The following is a 27,977-nucleotide window of genomic DNA, read 5'->3' as shown; positions in this document are numbered from 1 at the left end:
GAGGTGACTTGCTCCACTGTTGTGGAAGCCATGAACTCTTCTTGTCCGCCATTGAACACCACTACTTTGATTGTATCTTGAGCTGCAGAGCACAGGAGATGAATGCAGTTACCCATGGTGGAGAGAGAGAGAAAGGATCAGAGGAGGCTGGAGCTGGGATTTTTTATATGAATGGGAGGAAGTGGAAGCATTTTACCGGTACATGCATGTTGACGAGCTTTACATGGTTGATCTCACGTTAGCCATGGTTGATCTCACGTTAGCCAACTCGACGTGCATTCCATTCAGGGGGTTAGTCAACAAATTGAAAATTTGATTTTCATCTTCATTTTATGTATCTACATGATCTTCATCTTCGAAATAGGTATTAGTGTGGACAAGTTCATCTTCAAAATTACTGGTTTTTCCATTTTTGCCGATCTTCATCTTCGAAATAGGTATTAGTGTGGACAAGTTCATCTTCAAAATTACTGATTTTTCCATTTTTGCCGATATGGTTTGATTAGAATCGAGTCCGATACAATACACCACTACTTCTAGTGTAATTTTGATAATAATAATTTATTTTTATTTTTGAGTTTTGGTAATTAGATAAAAAAATAACTAAACATTGAAAATCGCCAATTATGGGTATAAATTGATTAAAATAAATATTTTTATTCTATTAAATAAAAAATTAAACGACATAAAATAATTTGATAAATAAAAATAACATACCACAATATAATACAAGTAAATACAATATTATAAAAAATAACATACCGTTTGAATTTGGAAATGTGTCCATGCGCACTTGCGCTCATTGTCCGAGTTTCCAGCAATGGCGCCAGCGAACAGCTGCTGCTGCTCTTTCCCTGACTTTACTTCCCTACTTCCTCGGCGGCTTTATCAGGAAGCCTTCCTGCAAGGAGAACCGGAAAGCCGTTAGAAAAAGAAGAGGAAAGCGGGGCGACATTGATGCCATTGAAAATACTTTTCTTATCAGAATCGATAGTCTTTCGGAAGCCACGGGATGAGAAATACGGTCCTCTCGAACCTTTTCTCTCGTGTTTCCCTTTTTTCCCCTACCTAATGGGTGTTATTTCGGTTCTCCTAGATGTTTTATGACCCCCTTTTGTTTGCAGTTACTTAACTGAAGATGAAGTTCCGAATTTATAGAAGCATGGGTTTTTTTTTTAGTACCTTTTCCTTTTTTATTGCTAGATTTTTTAATTTTCCTCATTCAAACTTTGGCAAAATGCGAGTTCTTGAATCCTGGGGAAAGTGTCAAGGATAGGGTGGCGGGTAAAATTATTGAAGAGGTAAGGTACCTGTTCTTGATTCTTTTATTTTGAAACTAAAATTTTTTGTGCTTAATTCTTTGATGATCGGTTTGGGTTTAGATGCATCGAAGTGCTGCAGATTATAAACTCTTAAAACTTGTGTTTTTATTTGTAGTTCAAGTTGTTAAAGCCATTATGCTGAAAGAAAAGGTAGTGGGAGCCACTTTGAAGATATTCTGTTTCACGTTGTGGATTCTTCTACATTCAAATAATGCCTTTATTGAAATCGACAGCTTTCAGTTCTTTTTTATCCATTGGATGTTTCTGTTGCAGCGTCTAAGATAGCATCCTACAAAGCAGAAACATACGAATGGTATCCCCCCTTTTTCATTTCATATATAAGAGTGGCAATCCCATCAAACGTGTCCAGGAGCTTTGGAGAATAATTGTGATCTCTAAGGACATGTCACACAGTATTGAACTTTCAAATACGAAACTAACACATTAGGGAGGCCTCTAATCGGGATATATCCCATCCCACAAAACAACACACTAGCAAAGAAGAAGAGCGCAAATATTGATATGGATGATAGTTTGAGGAATTCATACGTTTCCCTTTGGCCTCTGCTTTTTTTATTTTTGCAATTCTTAGAATCTGCCCCTTCTTATTTCAATTGCATTGGCGGCTAAAAGCTATACTTTTGTAGGTCTTTCACAGTGTTGAGTATTCAAGCATCTTTCCATTGTACACTATTAATGTTTCTTGGACCAAAAACTTTAAATAAGTGGAAGACATGTTTTGGTGGGTGCTCAGTGTGTACATTTGTGTATGCCTATATGGATATGGGCGCACGCAGTTTTTTTTTTTTTTTTTTTATTGTGTCATGAAGAGGCTAATTTATGGATTCATGACAGTTCTCACTTTCCCATTTTAGTCTTCCAACATGTGACCCTATATAGGCTTTGGAATCTGGTAAGCCTGTTCAAGGTGGTATAGTGGCTGAGGGGAGTGCTGGAAGTACTGCAATTAGTCTAGCAACATTAGCTCCTTATTATGGGTGTATGCCAAGTGGTGATCCCTGATGATGCTGCTGTTGAGAAGGTATATCTTTACCTTTTGATGCACCTTTAGAAGTTTAGAAGGAATATATTAATAAAATTTTATTTTCTGATTGATAGATACTGTTACAAGGTGGGACCCACCGTGATCACGTGAGTTGGCATGATGAGTCTTACATGACTCTCACAATAAGAAGTCTTACAGAGCAAAAATTATTATAGAAGCAGGTCTCACAGAAGAGTTTCAGTTTAAAGGTATTTTAGTTATGTTAATCTTCTATTTATATTGAGTTATTTAATTATGCTAGGACTTATCTTTAAGTGTTAGACTTTGGGTGTAATTGGGTAGTTTCATTGTAATTGGACTCTACTACTTTCCTCTATTATAAATAGAGGTTTATGTACTCTGATGACATCAAGTCAATGAAGTTGTTCACTTCTCAACTCGTGAAGAATCTCTCTCTAGCCTAAACTATTTTTTTCTCTTTTCTCTTCTCCTTTCTACTCGAGTTCTCTCTCTCTCTCTCTCTTTGCTCTTTTTCTTTTCTCTATCTCATCTTGTTCGAGGTTTCAATCATGGGGTCCTAAATTCAACATGATATCAGAGCATCAAATTTAGGATCCCCAGATCAAAAGAAGGCTCTAAGAAGTTATGATCAAAACTACTCATAGAAGGCTCTTTATGAAACAAGATTGAAGTTTGTGAGATAAATTTTTTATTCTTGTTATTATTACTTCATGCTCTTGGTTTACAGATCTTTAGAAGATGGTTCAGAGATGATTTTATTGTTATCTTCATCTTATGAAATTATTGATATTTATGCATCTTGGATTAGAAGAAGTTTACCAAGGCAGTTTTGTCGGTTTGCAAGTTCTTGGCTGAAAATCAGTTTATGTAGAGATTTTTTGCATAAAAAGTTATAATTTTGTCGGGACAAGACTATCTTGATGAAGAAAGTTGTTCTTGAGCCTATTATGAGTGGTTTTTATCCACTGGATTTCAGAAATCTAATTACTTAGCTTCTATGCTAAGCTTCTCCATTAACCGAGTTATTTGAAGAATTCTACTCGGTTTTGTATTTTTTTTTGGAAATTTTTTGAAAGCCACGAGGTGGCTGATTGATCTTGGAACTAAATATATACTTGTTTATCCCAAACTAGAGTTAAATATATTCTTGGAATGATGTTGGAAAGATCCAATTTGGAATTGTTATCTTACCTTGATCTCATTCTCAAAAATTGATTTTTGTTATTCTCTACAAGGAAGACTAGAGAATTAAGTATATAAATTTTTGGCCAGCAAGTTGGCTGGCCTAAGAGGGTTCCCTCCTTGCCTAAAGACTTGATAAGTTCGGGTTTTCCTCCCATCTACCCGAGCTAGCCTTGGCTGGTCTTGAATCTCCAAGCAGCTTACTTATGCTACTTCAAATTTGAGTACATTTATACTTGAACTACCTCTTATGGTTGAAGAATACATGGGTAACAAGAATGATATTCTCAAGATTACTACCATACCCTTGCGAGGGATATCAAATTTCTTGAGCTGGTCCACATTGGTTCGACGATTCCTTATAACAAGGGATCTACTTGGTCACCTCACCAAACTTGGGTCACCCATTGATGAAGAAGATATTGTTTGTGCTAAGTGGTTAAAAAATGACACTTTGGTAATTAGTTGGCTCATCAACATTATGGAAGAACCTGTCTCCAACAATGTTATCCATCTCGACACTGCCAAACAAATTTGGGAGACATGTGTTTAGTTGTACTCTAGTTCCGACAACTTACACAAGCTATATGATATTCTCCAAAGAATGTTCAACACTAAACAAGAAGAAAATATCCATGAATATTTGGCTCGTTTTAGAGGCCTTCTTAAAAAATGGAAGTTAGCTTAGCCTACCTCCACCAATGTTTTTGTCCGAGACAAGCAGAAGGAAGCCTTAGCCACTACCATTTACCTAGCAAACATTAAGCCTTATCTCAAAGTTGCTAAAAGTCAACTCCTTAGCGCCTCTGTTATTCCCACCTTTGATGATGTATATACCACATTACTCCGCATTCCAGACTCTTCTTCTCTTTCTCCTACTGAAGTATCATCTACTATGTACTTCGAGCATAGGGGAACATCAACCAACCGCGGTCGAGCTCGTGGAAGGAATTATAGAAGAGGACACGGAAAAGGTGGAAGAAATGGTTTTGTCAGAACAGACGGCAGGGAATGCACCCCATTGTGGGAAATATGGTCACACTATAGATCAGTGTTTTAAAATCCATGGCATACCGGATTGGGTTAAGGCTAATCAAGCCTCAGTAAGTGATACAAAGGAGGACCAGTCTACCCCACCTACAAAAAAGAAAACCCTTACCAATGATGAGTATGACTTATTCCAAAAAATGAAAACATTGATGGTCTCTCCTCCAAGTTCCTCCTCAACTGCTGTTACCACCACCGCTTCAGGTATGCTCTTTGCCACTTCCTCCTCTTCATTTTAGATAATTGACTCAGGGGCCTCCGAGCATCTCACAAGTAAGAAAAATCTACTCCACTCAGTTTCTCCTTGTATCCCGAATAAATTGGTTACCATAGCTGACAACTCCCAAACTAAAGTTCTCGGGAAAGGATCCACCTCTGTTACACCATCACTTCCGCTCATAGATATTCTTTTTGTTCCTATTTTTACCTTGAATCTGTTATCTATTAGTCAGCTAACACAATATTTTAATTGCTCAATTACCTTCTCATCCACTTCTTGTGTGTTTCAGGATCTTACAACGAAGCAGGTGATTGGTGGAGGCCGTGAACAAGGGAGGCTCTACTACTTGGATGTGCCTCAAATAAATGTCGTCTCAACCAAGGAAACTGAGACAAGTCTATGGCACAATCGGTTGAGATATCCATCTGCACAATTTCTTCATCTTTTTCTTCCTACCTTTAAGGATATGTCAAAGTTAAATTGTGAAGCGTATCAACTAAGCAAACACTAGAGGACAACATACACACCTCGTCCAGAACTTAAGAGTGTTGCTCATTTTTCGTTGATCCACACAGATGTATGGGGACCCTTGAACGTCTTAAATATTTCCCGAGTCAAGTACTTTATCACATTTATTGATGATTTTACTCGTACCACATTGCTATTTTTTTTAAAGAGCAATCTGAAATACCATCCATTTTTAAATCCTTTCATACTATGGTTGTCACTCAGTTTGGTGAGAAAATCAAAGTACTTAGGTCTGATAATGCCAAAGAATATACTTCCAGAGATCTTGACTATTTTTGTCAAGAGAATGGTATTATCCATCAAACATCTTGTGCCTACACCCCCCAACAGAATGGTGTAACAGAACAGAAGAACCATCACCTTCTTGAGGTAGCTCGCAACTTATTGTATACCATGAAAGTCCCATACTTTTATTGGCCGCATGTCATCCTTATTGCATGATTTCTTATAAATAGGCTACCCTCTTCTGTTCTCGGTCATAAATCCCCATATTCCTTATTGTTTCCACGTGGTGATCCTTTTTCTCTTCTCTTGAAAGTCTTCGGTTGTATATGTTTTGTTTATATTACTTCCCCACAACATAGTAAACTTGATCCAAAATTTATCAAATGTATCTTCTTAGGATACTCTCACATGTAGAAGAGTTATATTTGCTATAATCCCACTCTCCAAAGGTTACTTGTGTCCAGGGATGTAACTTTTTTTTAAGACTCTTCATACTCCAGGTCTCTCTTTTGTACTCGCCTTTCCTCAACCGGTTGTGCCACGTGCTACGAAAATAGAACCCCCTGAAGTGTTGGCTAACACCTCACCTGAAGAGTTTGCGGATCCCATCGAGGTAAGTCCATGTTTTCCTGTTCTTTTTGGACCACAATATGATACTCAACCCATTGCCTTAAGAAAAGAACCCAGAACTTGCACTAGGCCCCCTACTTCTCACCATCGTTTATCCTCTTCATGTTGTCAATTTCTTGCGTCTATCTCCTCCGTCTCAATCCTACAGTCCTATCAGGAGGCTCTGAAACATCCAGGGTGGAAGGCGGCAATGGACGAAGAAATGCAGGCACTCTATGAGAATCAGACATGGGTTATAGTTTCTCTTCCATCAGATAAAAAACCTGTTGGTTGTAAGTGGGTCTTTACTGTTAAACACAACCCGGATGGGTCAGTTACTCGCCTTAAGGCCCACCTCATTGCTCAAGGCTATATGCAGTGTTATAGGATTTATTATGAGGAAACATTTTCTCCTGTGGCCAAAATGAACTCGGTACGTATTTTATTATCTCTTGCTGCTAATTCTTCCTGGCAGGTCTATCAGCTTAATGTGAAAAATGTTTTTCTTAATGGGGATATAAAAGAAGAAATTTATATGCAACAATCACCTGGATTTGTGGTTGAGGAGGAGTCGGTATGTCAATTGAAGAAATCCCTTTATGGTCTGAAACGGTCTCCTCGTGCATGGTTTGTTGATAAATTTAGCCTAGCACTCATATGGGACGGATTTCACAAATGTTCCATAGATCACTCCGTATTTATTAAAGACACACCTAAAGGCAAAGTGATTTTGGTTGTTTATGTAGTACTTCAATACCCATAAAGTATTTAAGTAGTCCAAGATCTTGTCTTGAATTCTTCACATATCTTTTCCTTGGTTTCTTGAATGCCCTCGGGATTATACTATCTCAAAGGAAGTATGTCCTTGATCTACTAGAGGAGACAAGAATGATGGGGTGTAGACCAACAGAAACCCTATATATTTCAATAAAAAATTATCTGCAGGCACTGGAGAAGATGTGTATATCGGAAAATATCAAAGACTAGTGGGGAAACCCATTTATTTCTATGTAACAAGGCCGGATATATCATATGCAATAAGTGTGGTGAGTCAATACATGTACAAACCACAACTTACTCACTGACAAGCACTAGAAAGAATATTGCAATATTTGAAAGGAACTCCAGGAAGAGGGTTTCTCTATAAGAACCATGGTCACTTCAACATAGAAGGGTTCTCAGATGCAGATTGGGCCAGATCCCCGGATGATAGAAAATCTACTTCGGGATATTATACAATGGTTGGAGGGAACTTGGTTGCATGGAGAAGCAAGAAGCAAAATGTAGTTGCAAGGTCTAGTGCAGAAGTAGAATACAGGGTCATGGCACACAGATAGTGAGCTTCTATGGATTAGATTCCTGATCATTGAACTGAGATTCTTTAAAGAACCCCTATGGATCTACATTGCGATAATCAGGCGGGAATACATATCACCTCAAATCCGGTCTTCTATGAGAGAACAAAGCATATTGAGGTAGACTGCATCTCATACAAGAGAAATTCCAAGGCGACATATTATCTCTCAAACATATCTCCTGAAGAGGGCAAGTTGGAGACATTCTCACCAAACCAATCATTTATAAGATCTTGTCCACCATCTGCAGCATGTTGGGCATTTATGATGTTTTTTCACCCCCAACTTGAGGGCGAGTGTTACAAAGTAGGACCCACCATGATCACACAAGTTGGTGGGACCCACCATGATCACGTGAGGTGGCATGGTGAGTCTTATATGACTCTTACAATAAGAAATCTTACAGAGCCAAAAATATTATAGAAGCAGGTTTCACAAAAGAGTTTCAGTTTAAAGGTGTTTTTGTTATGTTAGTCTTCTACTTATGTTGAATTATTTAATTATGCTAGGATTTATCTTTAAGTGTTAGAGTTTGGCAGCATCATTTCAAAAAAAAAAAAAAAAGTGTTAAGAGTTTGGGTGACTTATCTTTTAAGTGTTAGAGTTTGGGTGTAATTGGGACAAGGGTAGTTTAATTGTAACTAGACTCTACTACTTTCCTCTATTATAAATAGGGGTTCGTGTACTCTGATTACATCAAGTCACTGAAGCTCTCCACTTCTCAACTCGTGAAAAATCTCTTTGTAGCCTAAACTTTTTTTCTCTCTTTTCTCCTCTCCTCGAGTTCTCTCTCTCTCTCTTTGCTCTTTTTCTTCTCCCTCTCTCATCTTGCTCGAGGTTTCAATCATGGGGTCCTAAATTCAACAGATACATTATCATATTACATGTATATAAAGGAATGTATCCCGTATAAATTCAAATTACAAATCTCCTAATCTACGAGATTTAATCTTATCTTCAACACTCCCCCTCAAGTTGGAATGTATGTTAATGATACCCAAATTGTCGAGTAATGCCTCAAATTGGGACGAACTCAACGCCTTAGTGAATAAGTTTGTAGTTTGGTTGTTGGTTCGTATATGGGTTGTCTTAATCATGCCTACTTGAATCTTTTCACGAACTAAGTGACAATTAATTTTGATGTGCTTGGTTCGCTCATGAAAAACCAGGTTTGAGGCGATGTGTGGCTTGGTTGTCACAATACAACATGATCGGCTGAGTATGTATGATTTCCAAGTCCTTCAAAACATTCTCAACCAAGTAATCTCATAAAATGTAGTGACCATAGAACGATACCCTGCCTTGGCAGTTGATCGAGCCACCGTTGTTTACTTCTTTATTTTCCAAAAAATGGATGATTGTCCAAGAAATATACAATACCTTGTTACTTACCTTCTTGTGTCCCTGCAGCGAACCTAATCTGCATCACAAAATGCATTTAATTGGAGTGTACTTGTGGAGGATAACGGAATACCATGTCTTGGAGTTTGTTTCAAGTATCTAAGGACTCTATATGCTACCTCAAGGTGTGGCGTACACGGTTTTTCCAAAAATTGGCTTAAAACATGGACGACGTAGACCAAGTTTGATCTAGTAATGGTCAAGTAGATTAATCTTCCCACAGGACGTCTGTATGATGAAGGATCGTTTAGGAGTTCTCTATTGGATTGTGTAAGAGCCAAGTTTTGCTCTATTGGGAACCTTGTAGGTTTCGCTCCTAGAAATCTAACATCTTCTAATATCTCTACGTCATATTTCTTTTGGAAGAGGGAAATCCCCTTTGAAAACATTGTTACTTCTATGCCCAAGAAATATTTGAGCTGACCAAGATCCTTAAGTTTGAACGGCTTAGATGATAATTATTTCACATCTTCAATTTGTTGTAGATTGTTACCTACCAAAACCACGTCATTAACATATACTAGTATTGTCGTAAAACTTCTCTTGTGGGATTGGACAGATAATGAATAATTTGCCTTTGATTGATGAAACCCAGCAGTCTTTAGGGCTATGGAAAACTTCAAAAACCATTGTCTACAGGCTTGTTTCAAGCTGTATAATGACTTGTTGAGTTTGCACACTCGAGTTCCCCCATTTGTCCAAAACTTGAAGGTAGGGACATGTATACATCTTCATCAAGATCATTGTATAAGAACGCATTGTTGACATCGAGTTGGTGAAGATATCATCTTTGAATAACAGAAACACTCAGTAGAACACATACAGTAACCAGTTTGGAAACTGGGGTAAACATCTCTTGATAATTGAGTCCTTCAACCTAGTTGTATCATTTGCGACTAAACGAGTTTTGTAATGCTCGATGGTGCCATCAAATTTGAGTTTGACTTTGTATACCCATTTATTATCCAATGGGGTTTATTGCTAGGAGGTAGAGAGATGTGTGTCTATGTGTGGTTAGCTTGTAGTGCTTGAATTTCATAATGCATGGCTTGATGCCATTTAGGATCCCTCATGGCCTATAAAAACTAGCTGGTTTTTTTGTACTGGTTAATGAATTGGCAAAAAAATTATGAGAGGAGGATAATTGGGCATAAGAAAGAACTTGAGAGAGTTTATAAGGTGTACTTGATGTTGTGACCACATTGGAGGCAGATGGTTGTTTAGGCCGTGATGGTAGGGTCGCTTCCACATGAAAATTTTGAAGGAAGTTGGGTCGCTTAATTGGTCTGGTAGATAGGTGACGAGTAGGGGGTGACATGGGAGTTGGAGAAGGTATGTGAGGTGAAGAAGCATTATCAACATTTGCAATTTCATGACTTTCTGACTGAGTAGGTGTGTCTGGTATAGGGTCATCATAAAAAGCAAATGTTATGGGAAGAGGAATCATGGGACTTTCATTGGCAACAAAAATGTGTTTAAGAGGGAATTCTTTTTTAAAGGAAGTAACATCTCGAATACAAACACTCTATGGATTTCAATATCATCTACTCTATATCCTTTTTGTCCATAAGGGTACCCAATAAAAATGCAACAGATTGCACGTGCATCAAATTTGGATGGCTTGTGGGCAAGAGTGGAGGCAAAACATAAACATCCAAATACTCATAAATGTGAATAATTAGGTACAATATTGAATAACTGCTCATAAGGTGTTTTACCTTGCAAAAATGGTGTAGGTGTCCGATTTATGAGATAAACAATGGTTAAAATGGCATCCCCCTAAAATCTTTTAGGAAGATGGGTTTGAAAAAGCAATGCTTGGGCCATGTTTAGCAGGTGTCTATGTTTGCGTTCTGTTACCCAGTTTTGTTGTAGGGTGTGACACAACTTGTTTGGTGGACAATGCCTTTGGACAAGTAGTAGGTCGCTAGAGTAATTCAGAGCCATTATCATTGAGCACAACTTTCACCTCGGAAGAAAATTGGGTTTCTACCATACTAATGAAATTAGTCAAACGAGTCTGATTTTCAGATTTGTGTCGCATCAAATAAATCCATGTGCATCTAGGAAAGTCATCAACTATGGTGAGGAAATATTGGACCCCAGAAATAGATGCAATTTGGTAACAACCCACCCCCCCTCAACCTCTGATATTAACATGCAACATTTCAAAAGATGATTTGCTAGAAATTGTGCTCAAAGAAAATGGCAATCTAGTTTGTTTAGCTAAGGGGCAAACCATACAATTGTTTGAGTTACAAGAATTTTTTTGTTATGTGTAACTACAAGAGTTTTTATTAAAAAAAATAAATGAAATAGATACTTTATTTGAAGGATGCCAGAGACGTTGATGCCAAATACCAAAGGGAGAATGTACGGAATAGCATGATGATTTTTGTGGGTGATCAAGGTCGTAGAAACCCTTTGTTCAGTTCCTGTCCCAATCATCTTCTCCGAAAGTAGGTCCTGTATGGCACAAAAATGGGTAAGGAACACGGTGATGTAGAGAGTGGTAAATAAGCTTGCTTATGAAAATGAGGTTTAATTGGAAAATTGGGACACATAAAACATTATGAATAACCAAACTAGAAGAGAAAACCATTTGACCAACATGTGTAACATTGGCATGAGAACCATCTAGTAATTCCATTATTTTGTTCGTAATAGCTCTCCAAGATGTAAGCAATTCAGGACAACAAACAATTTGATCAGTTGCTCCACTATCGAGGATCTATGTGGCTTGCTTATTTTGAGAGGAGAAGTAGAGGGCTTTTACCTGAAAGTTTGTCATGGGTTGAGTTACCCACATGATTTTCCATGGAGGACTTGTTATTACTGAGTATTTGCAGGATTTGTTGGCATTGCTTTTAAGTATAAGGGAAGGAGTTCGAGATGATCTTCTTCTTTGTGTGCTTAGTTGATCATGCATTCTTGAGTTTTTGACAAAAATCACCCTTCCATCCACAATAAGTGCACTTCAAATGTGTCTGGCAATTTGCAACGTTGTGACCGTCTTTGTTACATTTTGCACATATGTAAATACCACCTTTCTTGCTTGATTTTTTTACGGCAAAAGTTGCTACCTCAGGTTAAACTATGCTCCTTTTAGCGGATACGTCTTTCTATCATTCATGCTTGAGCACAAGGGAATAAACTTTGCCAATCTTAGGCAAAGGGTCCATTGTCAATATCTGTCCACATACTGTAGTAAAGGATTCAGTTAATCCCATGAAAAACTTATGATTTTTTGTGTTTCTCAATAAAATAGTTCCTCTTTCATGGTTCCACAACTACAGTTTGAGATAGGACAAAGAGCATCCCTCTCGTCCCACAATGCTTTGAACTTGGTGAAATAGGAGCTAATAGACATATTATGTTATACGCAATCATGTATCTTATTCTCAATATGAAATAATTAAACATTGTTTACCTGAGAAAAACATTCGCATAATCCATTCCAAATTGCTTGGGCTCCATCACAATAAAACACGCTCGTCACAATATCCTTGGAGATCGAACTCAATAACCAGGTTTTGACAAGACTGTCACAACGAATCCATTGTTGCAATTCATCGTCGGCATCCCTATTTGGTCACTTTAGTGATCTATCAACAAAACCATATTTGTTTTTTACTGTGAGAGCCATAGCCATGGAATGATTCCATGTGTTATAATTTTTCTCAGTGAGGAGTTGCGGTACGAGAACCAATCTAGGCTTATCTGAATGGTGAAGATACAGTGGGTGATTGTGATTAGCAAATTTGGATGTCATGGTTGCAATATTTTTGTTGAAAGGTCACAGTTAAGCGGTAAAGATAATGGATCAACCTTGTGATAACGTTGTCCTTGGAGCCGATGACCACCAGAAAGGCTAGCCTGACATTTCTGTCCTGACAATTTGATTAGTTGGTCAATTGATCAACGGACAGATGACCGTGGACCGTAGATCAACGAATGCATGTTTGTGAACAGGCTAGCAACTCTCCTTCGGCTTGGATTTCGAGCGAGACGCCTCGACGTCTATGTGCTTTGGGAATTTCCCAGAAAACTCGGGTGTGTAACTCTCCTTCAGCTCAGATTTCAAGCGAGACACCTCCTCGGTGCCTGTGTACTTTGTAGAAACTGAAGAAACCAGTAGAAAATTCCAGCAAGGGCAGGAAGGCTGAAGGCAGCGTTGCTGTGAAAAAATACAAACAAGTGGTGGGCAACCAGACCTGTTCACCAGCCACATGCCCAACAGCAAATTCTTTGCTGCATCGTTTTTGTGAGACAGAGGAAACGGTGAGATTTATGCCCTATTGCTGCCTTTCATAGGAATGATTCTTCCATCCACCAATTCCTTGTCAAGAAACAATGCGGACCAAACAATCTACACGTCATAATTGGTGGATTCAATCAGTCCCAGGGGCGCACGACAAGGTTCTATCGTCTATCTATGGCTGATCTCATTGAAAGCGAAGAGTCTTGGAGTAAGGGCTCCGGTTGGTGTGTTTTGCAGAGATCAATTGGTCCCGGGGGCACACGGTGAGGTTCGATCGTCTATCTGCAGCTGGTCTCACTGTGAGCGAAGAGTCTCAGAGTAAGAGCTCCAGCTGGTGTGCTTTGCAGCGAGGGTTAATACTCTCCCCATCGACGGCATCCACGGTAAAAAACAGAGAAGGTTGCACGGTGGTGAAGGGAAGGAGTCTGTCCACAGCCAAGATCTCCCTCCTCTGTACTCTGCCAGTGAAAAATTTATGGAGTAGAAACGCCAAAAAAATGTTTGGCGAGACGCCTCGACGTGGCGATGGCTTCGAGCATCGCCTGTTCACAAAGAACGGAGAAATGGCCGAGTCTATTCACCAGAGCCGGAAGCGGCAACGAGACGGACGACAAGAAATTTTTTTCGAAATGGCGATTTTAGGATCGACAAAAACCATGTATGCTCTGATACCATAATAATTTTTTATTTTCCAATTGATAGATACATTATCAGGTTACATGTATATAAGGGAATGTATCCCGTATAAATTCAAATTACAAATCTTGTTATCTACAAGATTTAATCTTATCTTGAAATCTCAAATCTTCTTATCTTCAACATATATTGTTAGCAAATTGTTCAAGAAGTTGTGTAAAATCTAAAAGAAACTCTGAGGAAGAGAAAATACTGCATAACTGACACAAATTGTTCATGCCATGTCTTACTTTCCCTATGTGGATTGCATAAGAGTCCATCAAATTGGTAGAAATGAAGTTCAAGCTTACCCAGCAGAGTTGGTTGTTTGAATTCTTTTAACATCAACCTTTCTACCTTTTTCCTTGGCAAAAGAAACACTTATTTTTGCTAGTTAGATGTACTTTTCTTGCTGTCATATTTGCTTTAGCCAAACAATTACTTGGTGACTGAGTAAACTAGTTCCATTTTGGCAAATGCATTAAATTCCCAACTTAGTCAAACCAGGAAACTGCTTACTCATCTTATATTCTGTTGAAAAAATGGAATATTTTACAGGAAAACTAATTTGTCCATGTCTCGGTAATAAGTAAAGTTGTTATTTCTTTCTTGCACTTTGTGATCATGCGTTACTTTTTCTTGGTCTGAAATACTTAAGCTCTTGAAACAACTGTAGAAAGAGTAAAAGCTGTGTCGATCACACACAGGGACCTCTTTGTAAAGATTGCAAGAAGAAAGGCATCAGAGGCAACTGTGTTGGCTGCAAGAGATGGCTCAACAAGAAGCCGTCGTGTTAATGGTAAATTGCAGGATGTAGAGCTACCATCTATTTTTCCTGCTGGTTGTAAAGGTGGATGTTTTGCTGATCAGATTGAAAATCTCACAAACTTTTGGGCTCACTACGAGGGCACTGGTCCTGAAATATGGGAACAAACTGGTGGGAATTTGCATGCTTTTGTAGGAGCTGCAGGCAAAAGTGGCACCGTTGCTGTAGTTTCAAAGTTTCTTCAGGTACATTTGACGTACTTTGACAACTACTTTGCATACCCATGAATACTTTTGAGCCATTTACCGTCCATGTATGAGCAACAGGTCTATAAATAGAATAATGTCACGCTCAAGAGTGTCACATGGTGACTTGATTGCATGGCTAGGATTGACAAATCAAAATTCCTCTGGACCATCTGGTTCCCATGTTTGCAGCCCTACATTTAAGTTTAAATTGCGTTCATATATCTACTAAAAAAAATTGAACAAAATCTGAGAATCCATAAAATCTTATAACTTGTACCAGTTTTGTTATTCCATTTTTTTTACTATTTTGTTGGTATTATTTGATTTTCCCCTTCTGATATAAATGTCCTCTTTTCACACATTGTGCAGGAACAAAACCCTGACATCAAGTCTTTCTTGATTGATCCTCCTAGCTCTGGTCTTTTCAATAAGGTGACAAGAGGAGTAATGTATACATGAGAAGAGCCTGAGGGTCGAAGGTTAAAAAATCCTTTTGATACTATAACAGAAGGAATTGGAATTAACAGCATGACCAATAACTTTTTGATGGCAAAGTTGGATGGAGCTTTTAAAGGTTCTGATAAGGAGACTGTTGAAATGTCTAGGTCTGTCCCGCAATTGCAATACTAGTCTCACCTACTTTGTTACTGTTAAAACAGCTTTACAAGGTTTCCTTCATAATCCAATTGAACTTCTTATTCAGGTTTCTTCTGAAAAATGATGGGCTCTTTGTTGTGAGTTCTCATCGGCCATGAATTGTGAGGGAGCTGCGGGTTGCACAGGTACTTGGTCCTAGGCACACAATTGTGACAATTCTATGTGATAATGGCATTGGGCATTCGAGTGAATTTCATAATGATGCATGAGGTATTGTTGATTTCCCTATCCATGATCTCTCATTGCTCTTTCTTGGAAGCATTTCATATTGTATGTGCCAAAATTAATACATGTTGAGTTTGACAATACTAGCAGATAGAATATTTATCTTATCAGTCAAATCCGCCTCAAATTTGGTAAATATGCATCAGCATGTTGGCATGTTAACTTGGATCAAGTTTGTGTTCAAGAGAGGCAAAAAAAACACTCTTATTGGTTTGCAGCTCTTGTAAGTGAATGTTTCCACACTTCACTACAGAACCTATGCATTCATGTTATCAGAAAAAGGAGTTCTTATAAAACTTGTGCTGAAGAAAATGCTACACAGGTGCACAACAGGCCAGCAATTGCTGTGGGCACTAGTTTTCTCATGATGATGCAACAAATAGTAAACATGTCCCAAACACTGTTATTGGTTTGAAGCTCTAGTAAGTGATTGTTTCCACAGTTCAACACAGAACCTATGCATCCATGTTATCAGAAGAGTTGTTAATAAACACACATGCACAGCAAGCCGGCAATTGCTATGTGCACTCGTTTGCTCATGATGGTAAACAAATATTAAACATGTTCATTGAATCTCAATCACCTCGAAGTTGACACACTCCCCCTTTTACTGATCCTGGCAATTTTCTGCTATTTCCTGAAAAACCAGGTGGCCATGACGCACTATAAGCTACAAAAGACGGTTACTTTTCTTTAATCTGGCCTCCTTGTGGTCAAATCCATCAGAGTCTTTCCAATGAGCAAGAGGGAACTCGAGAATGATGATGAAAGAAGATCTGTTTGTTTCCCTTAAATATTTTACGGATCCGTTCATGATTCTCACCAGCATCTGGCTGATGTACAAACAAAGACCTTCCCTCGACGTGCTCTGACTGTGATGGAACATCTCTTGAACCAGAGCCTCCGGAATCCCCGGTGATGGATGAACAACCCTGCAAGAATGGGTGTGTGACCAGTATGTGAAGCACGCTTTATTTGCTTTTGATGGGGTTTACATTATATTCAGCAAATTTCAAAGCCAGACAATTGTATTAGGGATCATTCAGAAAATGAAAAATTAGAAGCTTTTGAATGTGGAAACAAGTGCATGATAAGACAGTATGAGAATTTGAAAAAAATAATTTAATCAGTTGTGTGCAATTAGTCTGATATGAGATTCCAACGGATCAGTTTTGTGGAATTAATATGATATGAGATTCCAATGGAACCCCCTCATTAAGATGTCCCATGGTTGCAAGCACAACAAGGATTCCTGTTCCGACAACTCCCGTGTAGGGAGTTGCACCTGTTATGTATTTTTGTTTTTGGATGGGTGGTCATGAAAGAGGCTGCCATGCAAACAATGAATTCAGTTTCTTGGTCCTCCCATAATAATACCATCAACACATAGAAGCCAATTGGTACAAGGGATTTAATGTAAAGAAAGATGTATGATAAAAGAGTTAGACACATCAGTAACCACAATTAATTGAAAGGAACGAGTAGCAGAACGGCAGTTACCTGAATTCCAGATGAATGAGATGCATTTTGGTTCCTATCTGTTCCCTTGTTGGAATGACCTTCAACTCAACAGAACCTTCAATTGGTGGTGAGAACTGAATGGCAGTTGTTAGGAAATCCGAGAGGACTTGTTGTAGTCTCACATTGTCTCCATACAAATAGATTGAGGATGCTTCTGCAGGTACATCACGAGTAAGTTGCACCTGCCTTTCCTGGCTCAGTGTCATAGTTTGAATTTCAACAGCCTCTAGAGCTTCCATGAGATTGAATTCAACATTGCTCGTCTCAAGAAAGCTGCAGACGAATTTAATAAATCTAAATCTCAAGATAGATGCAGGAAAAAAAAATCAAATAACTGGGAACATAGCAAAAAGTTCGATTCATGCGAAAATAAAAGTAATTCCACCAAAAAGTTCTCCACAGAAGGGAACAAAAATTATTCCTAAAAACATAAAAGAAAGAAGAAGAAAAAGTGAATCATATCACTAAGAGCCAATTGCAAAGAAAGAAAAGAAAAATAGCAAACAAAAAACAAAACTTGACTTTTCAACTTTTGAAATTATCAAAGCTCAGTTAGCCATGGTTACAGAAATATAAGGCAGCAGTCTCAGTATGCCACAGGAGATTTGCCTTGTTCGTCCATTGAAAATACTAGCAACATAGGAATGAAATTTTGTTGTCATGGATTTCCCCAGTAGCACACAAGCAGTTAATTAGCTAGAAGCCCTTGAACTGGCAAAGTATTGGTCTTAATGATGAAGCACCTCCAACAAATTTCAAATAATCAGGTAGATTAAAAGTATCTGATCAATTAAAGAAACTTATTAAACAAAAAACTATTAATATTTTCAGTTGTGCACTAAAATAAGGGCATAGCATAGCCAAAAGTAGTTCATGGAACAATACAGATCCAACCAGGGATGCAGAAGATAATAACAACAATATGAAGAGATAATACCATTCCTCAATACTATCCAAATCCATATCATCCAAGACCTTCTCCAATTGTTGCTGGCAAAGTGTGCTGGTCCTCAAGAGTTGCTTCTGCTCCTTGCTCAAGTCTGGTCTGTCCATCAAATTGTGAGCAAAAATGACTCCATGAAGAGGTTTTCTGATTTCCTGGCGTACATAAGTCAACTCCTTGAGACAATTTCTGGCTGCTTGCTCTGAGATCTTTTGTACCTCTAGAGCATGCTGAAGATCAGGGCTTGTTATATGTAAAAAGCAGAAGACACCAGTAATCTTGCCATCTGAGTTCTTCCTTTCATTCAGAGAGAGCAAAGCTTCCACATACTTACCATCTCTATCAAAAAACCCGAACAGCAATTTATTGGCAGGCTGTCCTTCAATAACTGCATTCAGTACTATGCTTAGTTTGGTTAATGTGTTCTGGTCTTTGACCTGACACCCAAAATTGCCGAGTGTAAATACTTCTCCAACTAGCACTCTCTCAAGTGCTTCCTCTCTCTTCAAACCAGATAAGTTCTGCATAGCGAAGTTCCATTCAATGCAATAACCAGATTCATTTATAATAAATATTGGGGGAATCAGAGCACTTGGACTTGTAATTATTGCATTATAATCACCTTGAATTTTTGTATACTTATCCAAAACCATTTTCTGTTCAGTTAAGTCTTGGGCCACAAAGCAAACTCCCACAACATTTCCATGCATGTCTCGGCTGCAACATGCATTAACAACCAACATTATTGGTCCATCTTTCTCCTGATGGTTTAAGGATTTCAACTTGATTTCAACATTTTGGTCTTCTTTTCCTGTCCAATAAATATAAGATTCATTCAAACATCGGTACCAGTATAGCTCATGAGAAACATTAGAAAATATTTCTTAGCAATAGAGTTATACTTACAATGTTACCACAAATACAGTAATTGTATCAATACCACATGTAACAAATCCAATGAATTGACACATCAAATCTGATTCACGAGGTTAAATTTTCACTACTAGAGAGATACCAAAGGCAAAAACAAAGTTCGAAAGCATTGAGAGCGATTTTACAGTTATACACTAATAGGCCCCCAATCTTACGGGTAAATAGCAGAAAGAGAAGGGCAAATCAGGTAGAAAGGGGGGGAGACAACTCAGCTTCCAGTGTGGCAGATCCACCTAGAAGCAGCAGCAGCAGCAATGGGACTGGCCCTTAAGGACAGTTAGTTGCGTGAATAAGGAATAAAGGGAGGGAGCTAACAGAGAGGAGAAGAGGGAAAAAAATCTGCAGAAGGGGAGGCTTCAAGACCCTCGAACTCTGGCAAAGATCATCTTCATTGTCTCAGTGACAGCAGGTAAGCCTACTGTAGATTCGCTCCCCAACACTCTTGGTATCAAAGCGAGGTCGGGCTGGGTATGGCGAGATCGAAGATGGAAGGCTGAATCGAATCAGTGAAAAAGTGTTAAGCACCTAGCCAATACTACCCAAAAAATCGGCCTGTTAGGAGCGGAAGACATAGGTACTTAACCCCAGGACCATAACAGTACACCCCACCCTCGCGAGCCGACGTCCACGGCGGCTTAACACTCAATGACGGGTGTCGGGTCAAGATCCCATAATCCCTTACGGCGACCACGTCCGGGGCTCGCGACACCCGCGCCGGGACTCCCCTCGGGGATTCGAACTCGTAGCGACACTGGCCCAACCGCAGCCTACCAGTAATTTTAATCCAGCCTCTGCACACCCCGGGAATCGAACTCGCAACGTGGCGCTCGCTCTAATACCAAATGTTAAACACCTAGCCAATACTACCCAAAAGACCGGCCTGTTAGGAGCAGAAGACATAGGTACTTAACCCCAGTACCATAACAAAAAGGAGGTTTCAGAATTGAAGGGTGGAATGGAAGAATTCAAAATCGACATGAAGTTGATATGCGAGCTTCTGCTAGAACTCAGGGAAGGGATGAGACCTAAGGATTAGTTGCCGGTGGGACAGACATTGGCGGCTCAAGAGGAGCAGCACTCTTGAGGAGGCAATCAAGGAGAAATAACCATGGAACAGAGAGGAAGAAGATTGGAGTTACCTATTTTCTCGGCAGAGACTCATACGGCTGGCTTTACCACGCAGACCGGTATTTCGCTGTCAACACCATCGAAGAGGAAGACAAGATTCTGTTGGCTGTTGTTTGCTTGGAGGGAAGAGCTTTTAACTGGTTCCAGATGGTAGAAACCAGAGCTCAGATGCGTACTTGGTCACAGTTCCGGTTGGCCCTCCTCCGACGCTTCAATCCGTAAAAAACCGGAGGTTTGTATGAGGTTCTCCTTGCACTCTGGTAGGATGACACTATTACCACCTACAGGGAGCAGTTTGAGCTCCTATCAGCCCCTCTGGTCAAAGCTTCGAACGAGCTTTTAATGGGAGTATTCATCAACGGCCTTCAGGATGATGTATAGGCCGAGCTCTGAGTCAACCCGCCCGAGTCGCTAACAGCGTTGATGGCAGCAGCTCATGGAATCGACGAGCGCAACTCGGTGTTGGGTCGCACACGCGAGGTTAAGTGGCATGGGCCCGGGCATGTGGGGACAAGGTTGATCGCGGGATCGGTCTTCGTCTCGGATCTCCCCCTGCCCTGAACCAAAAGGGTTTTCCCCTTCCTCTCTGGTGACAGCGTCCCTATGGCCTCAATCACTGTCAGAAAGGCCTCCAACAGTGACGACACGACGAGACTTCTCATATTGATGGCTTTCCGACGCTGAAGTGCAGGCGAAGAGGGAGAAGGGTCTCTGTTTTCACTGGGATGAGAAGTATTCACCCGCACATCGTTGCAAGCTGCGGCAAATCCATGTAATGATTGTCACCGACAAAGAGGACCCTCCGTTGGACCATGACAATGCCCCTGCTAAGGAATTGGAATCCCTTACGCACGAATTGGTCACACTATCCCTCAACGTTCTTCACGGAGAGATCACTTCCAGCTAGACATTGAAGTTAAAGGTGACCATAGAGCAGCGCGACGTTCTCGTTTTGATTAACAACGGCGCGTCCCACAATTTCATCAATGCCTCCCTTGTCCGAGAGCTACGATTCCTAGTCACCTAGAGCAAATCATTTGGAGTCAGGGTTGCCAAGTTGTACTGTATCAAGGGTGAGGAGATGTGCCTAGATTTAGTCTTGAACATCCAAGGAGTGGCCATCAAACAACACTTCCACCTGTTTGCTATGGAAGTTGCTGACATCATTATGGGAGTGGCCTGGCTGCGTCTACTAGGAGATGTCTGTCTCAATCGGAGAAATCTCTCCATGATGTTCATCTTCCAAGGGAAGAAGGTCAAATTCCAGGGAGACCCTACCCTGGCCAGCGTAGGGGTATTGATGAAAGCCATCACCAAGATTCTGGAGAATGAAAGACAAGGATGCCTTATAGAGTTCTATGGTCTTTCCCATGAACCCATGGAGCGGACAGAAGCAATGACCCCAGAGTTGGCCTCTCTCCTCGAGGAATTCTCTTAGGTGTTTGAACCGATACCTGGCCTACCACCATCACGGCCTCAGGACCACTCCATCCCCATTAAGGCAAGCAAGACCCCCCAAATATCAAACCCTATCAGTATCCCTACTACCAAAAGACCGAAATTGAGAAGATTGTGAGGGAGATGTTAACCGTGTGGATCATCCACCCCAGCAGTAGTCCCTTCTTCAGGCCGGTGCTATTGGTAAAGAAGAAGGACGGAGGATGGCGATTCTGTGTAGACTATAGAGTACTCAATAAGATAACTATACCAGACAGGTTTCCCATCCCCATTATTGAGGAACTCTTGGACGAGCTAGGAGGAGCACAAGTTTTTACCAAGCTGGACCTCAAATTGGGATACCACCAGATTCGGGTCGCATACGCATGAAGGACGTTACGAGTTTTTGGTGATGTCGTTTTGTCTCACTAATGCTCCATCCACCTTTCAAGCGTTGATGAATCAGATCTTCCAAGCCTACCTCCATAAGTTCATATTGGTATTTTTTTTATGACATCTTGATATACAGTCCCGACCATACCACTCACTTGTCTCATGTGCGGACCGCGCTGCAACTACTGGAAGATAATCACTTGGTGGCGAATTCCGAGAAGTGCTCATTTGGCCAACGCCAATTGAATTACCTAGGGCTTGGCCGACCCTTCAAAAATCGCAGCCATGCTCCAATGGCCACCTCCATCTGACATCAAGGGCCTCTGCGGCTTCTTAGGCTTCACTGGATACTACCGATGATTCATCAAAGGCTACGACAAGATCATTGAACCTCTCACTCAATTGCTCAGAAAGGATGCCTTCCAATGGACTGATGCTGCCTAGTTAGCTTTCGACGAGCTGAAGCAAGCCATGACTATAGTGCCGGTATTAGCGCTACTTGATTTCTCCAAGCCGTTTTTTTTGGAGACCGACGCCTCTGGCAAGGGTATTGGGGCTGTCCTAATGCAAGAAGGGTGCCCCTTGGCATTCTTGTGTCAGGCCTTTTCACCCAGAGCCTGCCTCAAATCAGTCTACGAGCAGGAATTGATGGCAGTTATCTTTGCTGTCCAAAAATGGAAGCACTACCTTCTTGGTCGACACTTCATCATTCGCACCGACCAAAAGAGCTTATGTTTTCTGATGGACCAACAACTCATGGGGGAGGAGAAACAGAAGTGGCTCACCAAACTCTTGGGGTTTGATTTTGAGATCATATACAAACCCAGTGCCGACAATAAGGTTGTTGATGCACTGTCACGAAAGAAGGAAACTATGAAGGTATCAGTCGTGTTCTTAGTTTGTTCCTCGGGCTAAAAGAGTGGGAGCAAGAGATCCATAAGGATTACGGTCTTCGCAAAAATCAGCAAGAGCTGTTACTTGACAGCAACAGGCACCCGCCTTCTCATATCGTCAAGGAGTGCTTGATGTCTAAGAACCGCCTGGTGTTGCCGTCCTCTGCTCCTTGTATTCCCCGACTACTGTAAGAATGTGACTCTACCCCCTCCGGGAGGTATTCAGGCTACTACCGGACTTACAAACGGTTAGCCAACTTGGTCTACTGGACAGGCGTCAAACGTGATGTGCAAAAATTCGTTACTGGTTGCGAGATATGCCAACTGAACAAGTACGGCGTGCTCACTCCAGCCGAATTACTCCAGCCTCTCCCCATCCCCAACCAGGTATGGGAAGACATCTCCATGGACTTCCTTGTCGGACTACCAAGGGCTTATGGGGTCGACACTATCCTTGTAGTCATGGACCGATTGACTAAGTACCACCATTTTTTCCTCCTCAATAACCCCTACACTGCTGTTTAGATTGCTTCAATGTTTGTCCGAGAGGTCATATGTCTACAATGGTTTCCGTGGTCCATTATCTTAGATCGAGACAGAATATTCATTAGCACCTTTTGGAAAGAACTCTTTAAGCAGTCAAGTACCCAGCTACGCATGAGCTCCACCTACTACTCTCAGACAAATGGCTAGACCGAAGTGGTTAACCGATGTCTATCCACATACCTCAGCTGTTTTGTGAGCAGCCAACCTCGACATTGGCCTAAATGGATAGCTTGGGCAGACTTTAGTTACAACACCAACTTCCACTGAGCCACGAGCATGACACCTTTTCGGGCTTCATATGGTCGGGACCCACTGACATTACTTCGGTACTCCCTTGGCACATTACTGATAGACGAAGTTGACCAAAAACTTCAAGACCCGATGGCATCCTAGAGGTACTCAATCTCAATTTACACAAAGCTCAAGCTAGAATGAAGATGCAAGCCGTCACTAAACGAAGGGACTTACACTTCCAAGTAGGAGATCTTGTCTACCTGAAGCTACAGCCCTACAGTCTTCGTTCCTTGGCCCGCAAACCCAACGAGAAACTCAAGCCTCATTTCTATGGACCCTTCAAAATTTTGGCAAAAATTGGTTAAGTGGCTTACCGCCTTGACCTCCCATCGTATGCTCGCATCCACCCCATCTTCCACGTCAGCCAACTCAAAAGGCCGGCTTATCCTCCCATTTCCAGCCAATCCTTGCCTCAATGCCTCACAAAAGACATGGTACTCCCTGTCCAACCCGCTCATATCCTCAGTACCCGGCAACTCCAAGATGGCACCTATGAGATACTTGTCTTGTGGAAGGACCTTCCAGAATTTGAGGCCACATGAGAACCTTACACCACCATTCCGACCCAGTTCCCTTCCTTCCACCTTGAGGACAAGATGCCTCTCAATCAGGGGGGTGAGGATAGGCCCCTAATCTTACGGGTATATAGCAGAAAGAGAAGGACAAATCAGGTAGAAAGGGGGGGAGAAAACTCAACTTCCAGCGTGGCAGATCCACCTAGCAGCAGCAGCAATGGGACTACCCCTTAAGGACAGTTAGTTACGGGAATAAGGAATAAAGGGAAAGGAGCTGGCAGAGAGGAGAAGAGCGGAAAAAATCTGCAGAAGGGAGGCTTCCAGACCTCAAACTCGAAAAGATCATCTTCATTGGCTCGGTGACAGCAGGTAAGCCTACTGTAGCTTCGGTCTCCAACATACACCCTCTTTCTTTGAAAAATAATTAAAATAAAGAGGAGGAAGTTTAAGCTAACAAATACAGATGAAAACTTTTTACATAGGAAATAGAAAAAACAGGGAATCACATTCATCCAACATCAAAATTTCATCCAAAAACCCTTTACCTTCATGTGATCAAACCCCACACTTAACAAAAATATAAATGACACCCTTAATTATATTTTCAGATATTACAGGTGTGGAAAAGGTTGAATTCAAAAAACATAGTTAAGATAGCATCCGAATATGGATTCATAATGAGTTGACTTTTTGGATAAAGAGTATCATGTAGATAAAGAATCGAGCAGTAATAATCACTTTGAAGAGCCAAGAGCTACAGCTGTTAATGAAAGTCAAGGCTCACAATTGATGTATAGAGAGATTTTTCAACTATGCTCATTTCAGATATTATGTTTCAAACATATGTATGTGTGTGTGTATATATATATGTATGTATGTATGTATGTATATGTATGTATGTATGTATACATATACTAAATTTTCATAAACTTTTAGAGAAGTAATGCCTTGAATTGGATTAAGGAAAAGCAGGAAACAAATAATAACAATCACCTTGCAAAGCCAAGAGGAGCATGTTTTTGACTACTTGAGCTGAATCATCTTCTACTAAATCAACTAATTGAAGTCCAATGGCTTTCTCCACAGATAACCCGGTTAATTCGGCCACTTTTGTATTCCATCCATTTACACTCGAAGTGGCATCCACAGCAAAAATGGGAACTATTGCAGTCTCAATGAGCCGAACCATCTCATTTGTAACTGTATGAAGTTCATCCACCCTTAGAATCTTCTTGTCATCATCAGAAGGATCACTCTCTATGATTTTCAAATCATTGACAATTTCTTGTTGCAAGGATCCACGCAATATGAGCTGAAGCGAATGGATTGCATCCATTTCAACATCTTCCCAAGGCTTGCTTCGCCACTTAACCACCTCCAGGAAAGCATTAAATGATGATCGTGGATGCAATTTTTTCCCATCACCATCATTTTCTTCTGGGTCATGTTTTGCTCCTCCCCACTTAATCTCCTTCCCTGCATGAGACCGAAACCAAAAGAGAAAGTCCCGATTCGTTATCTTCACAGCAGCCATTCCACAAACTGCATCTCCTAGATATTGGGCCCCTGGATAGCCTGCCTCCACAAGGCTATCTGTACTTAAGCCTGTCGTATTATTATGATACTGAAGGAGCCAGTGTGCTATATCTCTCATCTGGGCCTCAGTAGGGGTTGTCCCTAGCAACCAAAACCTGTTTTTGTAGTAAAGGGCAGCCCCATCACATTTGACAAGATCCATTACATTTGGCGATTTGTCAACAATCCCCACTGGTGCATCTCTAAGAAGCATGTCACAAAGCAAAGTTTGAGTCCGTAAAATGTGTTTTTCCCTCATCTGTGCTGCCAATTCAACCTCTTTGTTGATCTGGATGCCAAACACTTGCATCAAAAAGTCACAAGCATATCTGAAAGGGAAAGGAATGAATCTCGAGCTACCATGGTGGCAAACCACCAAACCCCATAGCTTCCTTCCCCTTTGCCCACTACCTGTCTCATCATCATCTTCATTTATTGTCACAGACATCACAAGTGATGCAATAGAACCCATGTTAGCCATGTACTGGGCATGGCATCCATGAGGCGCTCTCAGAGTGGAGCCACCCAAACAAAGAGGTTGTGCCAAACACTTATCCTGGATTACATTCACAGGTACGGCTGAACAGTCATATATCATTCTTACCTTGTTCTTCAAAAATAGAAACCTGGAAGCTTGAGGAATATCAGTAGCAGGGTAGTGCAAACCAAGATAAGATTCCAGACCAGGCCTCTTACATTCTGCAATAACTTCCCCATGCTCATCTTCATGAAATTTATACGCCATTACCCGATCATAACCTGTGAGGTCTCTTACTTCTCGAACCAATACATCACAGAGAAGCGTAATATTTCCACTTGGCAAAGATTGCAACCTTGAGATGGCCTTCGAAGCAAGTTTGTATGATTTAAGGGCCCCAGAAGCACTAACTTGTGCATCAGCTAGGTTCACCGGTTCTAAGTCTATTACCAACCCGACATCAATTCGGTGCAGAATTGCATAAAAGGGTTTACCGGAACTCTTACAATGAACTAATATAGGATTCAAGAGACTAACTTCTCCATAACTGGCAGCCTTTTGCAGGGCAACAGCACTTGTAGGGCGAAAAAGTGTTCTAACATCAGAGCCAATTGTTAAAACTTCCTGTTGCTCCATGGATGGAACAGCATGTGGTGCAAGTTCTAACATCTCTGGGGCATTCTCACTATAAGCTAAGACAGAGAAGTTTTCCTCTTTAACAGCAATCAAACACCCAAACGGCTGGATTAGCTTACCTCTTTGCATGTTTTGGAGATAAGCAGAGATTGCTGATGAAGAAATATTAGCATCTGAATTTAAAACGTTTGCGTCCTTGGAAGAGTAGTTAATTTTTTTATCAGACTCTTCAAAGTCTGAATGAAGCTTTGCATCCAGAGTGGTTTGAGCAACCACTCTGGCACTACGTCTGGATTGAGCAGAACTGCTCCGAGAACAACTGGCTCTGTTTGATTTTGAGGACATTTTTCAACTCTCATAGGTCCAATCCTTCTACACAAGAAGCCTCAAGATACTCCTGCAAGTTCTCCAAGAGATCCTATATGTGCAAATTCTCTAGAAAGTGCTGCATATATATACAAAATTTGCGGGTAAGGATATTAATTATGATGTAAGATCCAGGTACCTTCACTACACCGCCATCTTCGAGGAAAGAATCCCACGAAATACTTACACCAACTCGTCTCAACGGCCTGGATATGCCCACGATCATTGCATCAACAGTATTCAACTCTAAAACGACAAAAAAGTATGAAGAAATCAAGTAGACCAACGAGCGATTCTCCACTGAATTCCGCACAGACAGTTAAAAGACCGATCCTAATCTTTCAGGGAAATCTTCGTCCTCTTACACAATTCGTCAAAAACCCCAGCAAAGTCCAGCTGAAATCTTCGCCACAAATACGACTTTCATAACAAAGAACGCAATTCAAGCGCCGGAAACAGTCTTCCCATTAACAGGTAAACGGCCCGCCAAAAGAATAATGTTCGGCTGCGTGGAAAAACTCAGTCACCATTATTTGTGCTCTCTCAATTCAAATGAAAACAATCAAATTCA

At 40.6% G+C, this 27,977-nt stretch overlaps 1 protein-coding gene and 1 long non-coding RNA gene across 2 annotated transcripts; one reads left to right on the top strand and one right to left on the bottom strand.

Moving 5' to 3' along the window:
- The first annotated feature begins 1,322 nt into the window (after positions 1–1,322).
- Positions 1,323–16,483, top strand: LOC137965517 (uncharacterized). Its single transcript, XR_011116087.1, has 7 exons — positions 1,323–2,364; positions 2,442–2,576; positions 14,560–14,863; positions 15,236–15,471; positions 15,570–15,733; positions 16,071–16,292; positions 16,398–16,483. It is a non-coding gene; the product is annotated as an uncharacterized lncRNA (long non-coding RNA).
- LOC137965516 (phytochrome C) lies at positions 16,419–27,977 on the bottom strand. The gene is made up of 4 exons (XM_068811776.1): positions 25,345–27,977; positions 18,207–19,023; positions 17,249–17,542; positions 16,419–16,680 (listed from the first exon to the last, which is right to left on the bottom strand). Exons 1-4 carry the CDS (start codon positions 27,383–27,385, stop codon positions 16,419–16,421), a joined length of 3,414 nt encoding a protein of 1,137 aa, XP_068667877.1. The 5' UTR covers positions 27,386–27,977.

This window comes from Aristolochia californica, unplaced genomic scaffold (assembly GCF_029961685.1).
Source record: "Aristolochia californica isolate CCGP_79_NKW_82.1479 unplaced genomic scaffold, dmAriCali1.0.hap1 SCAF_5, whole genome shotgun sequence".
NCBI lineage: Eukaryota > Viridiplantae > Streptophyta > Magnoliopsida > Piperales > Aristolochiaceae > Aristolochia > Aristolochia californica.
The sequence above is the reverse complement of the archived record's forward strand: the minus strand, read 5'-3'. Positions and strand labels throughout refer to the sequence as shown.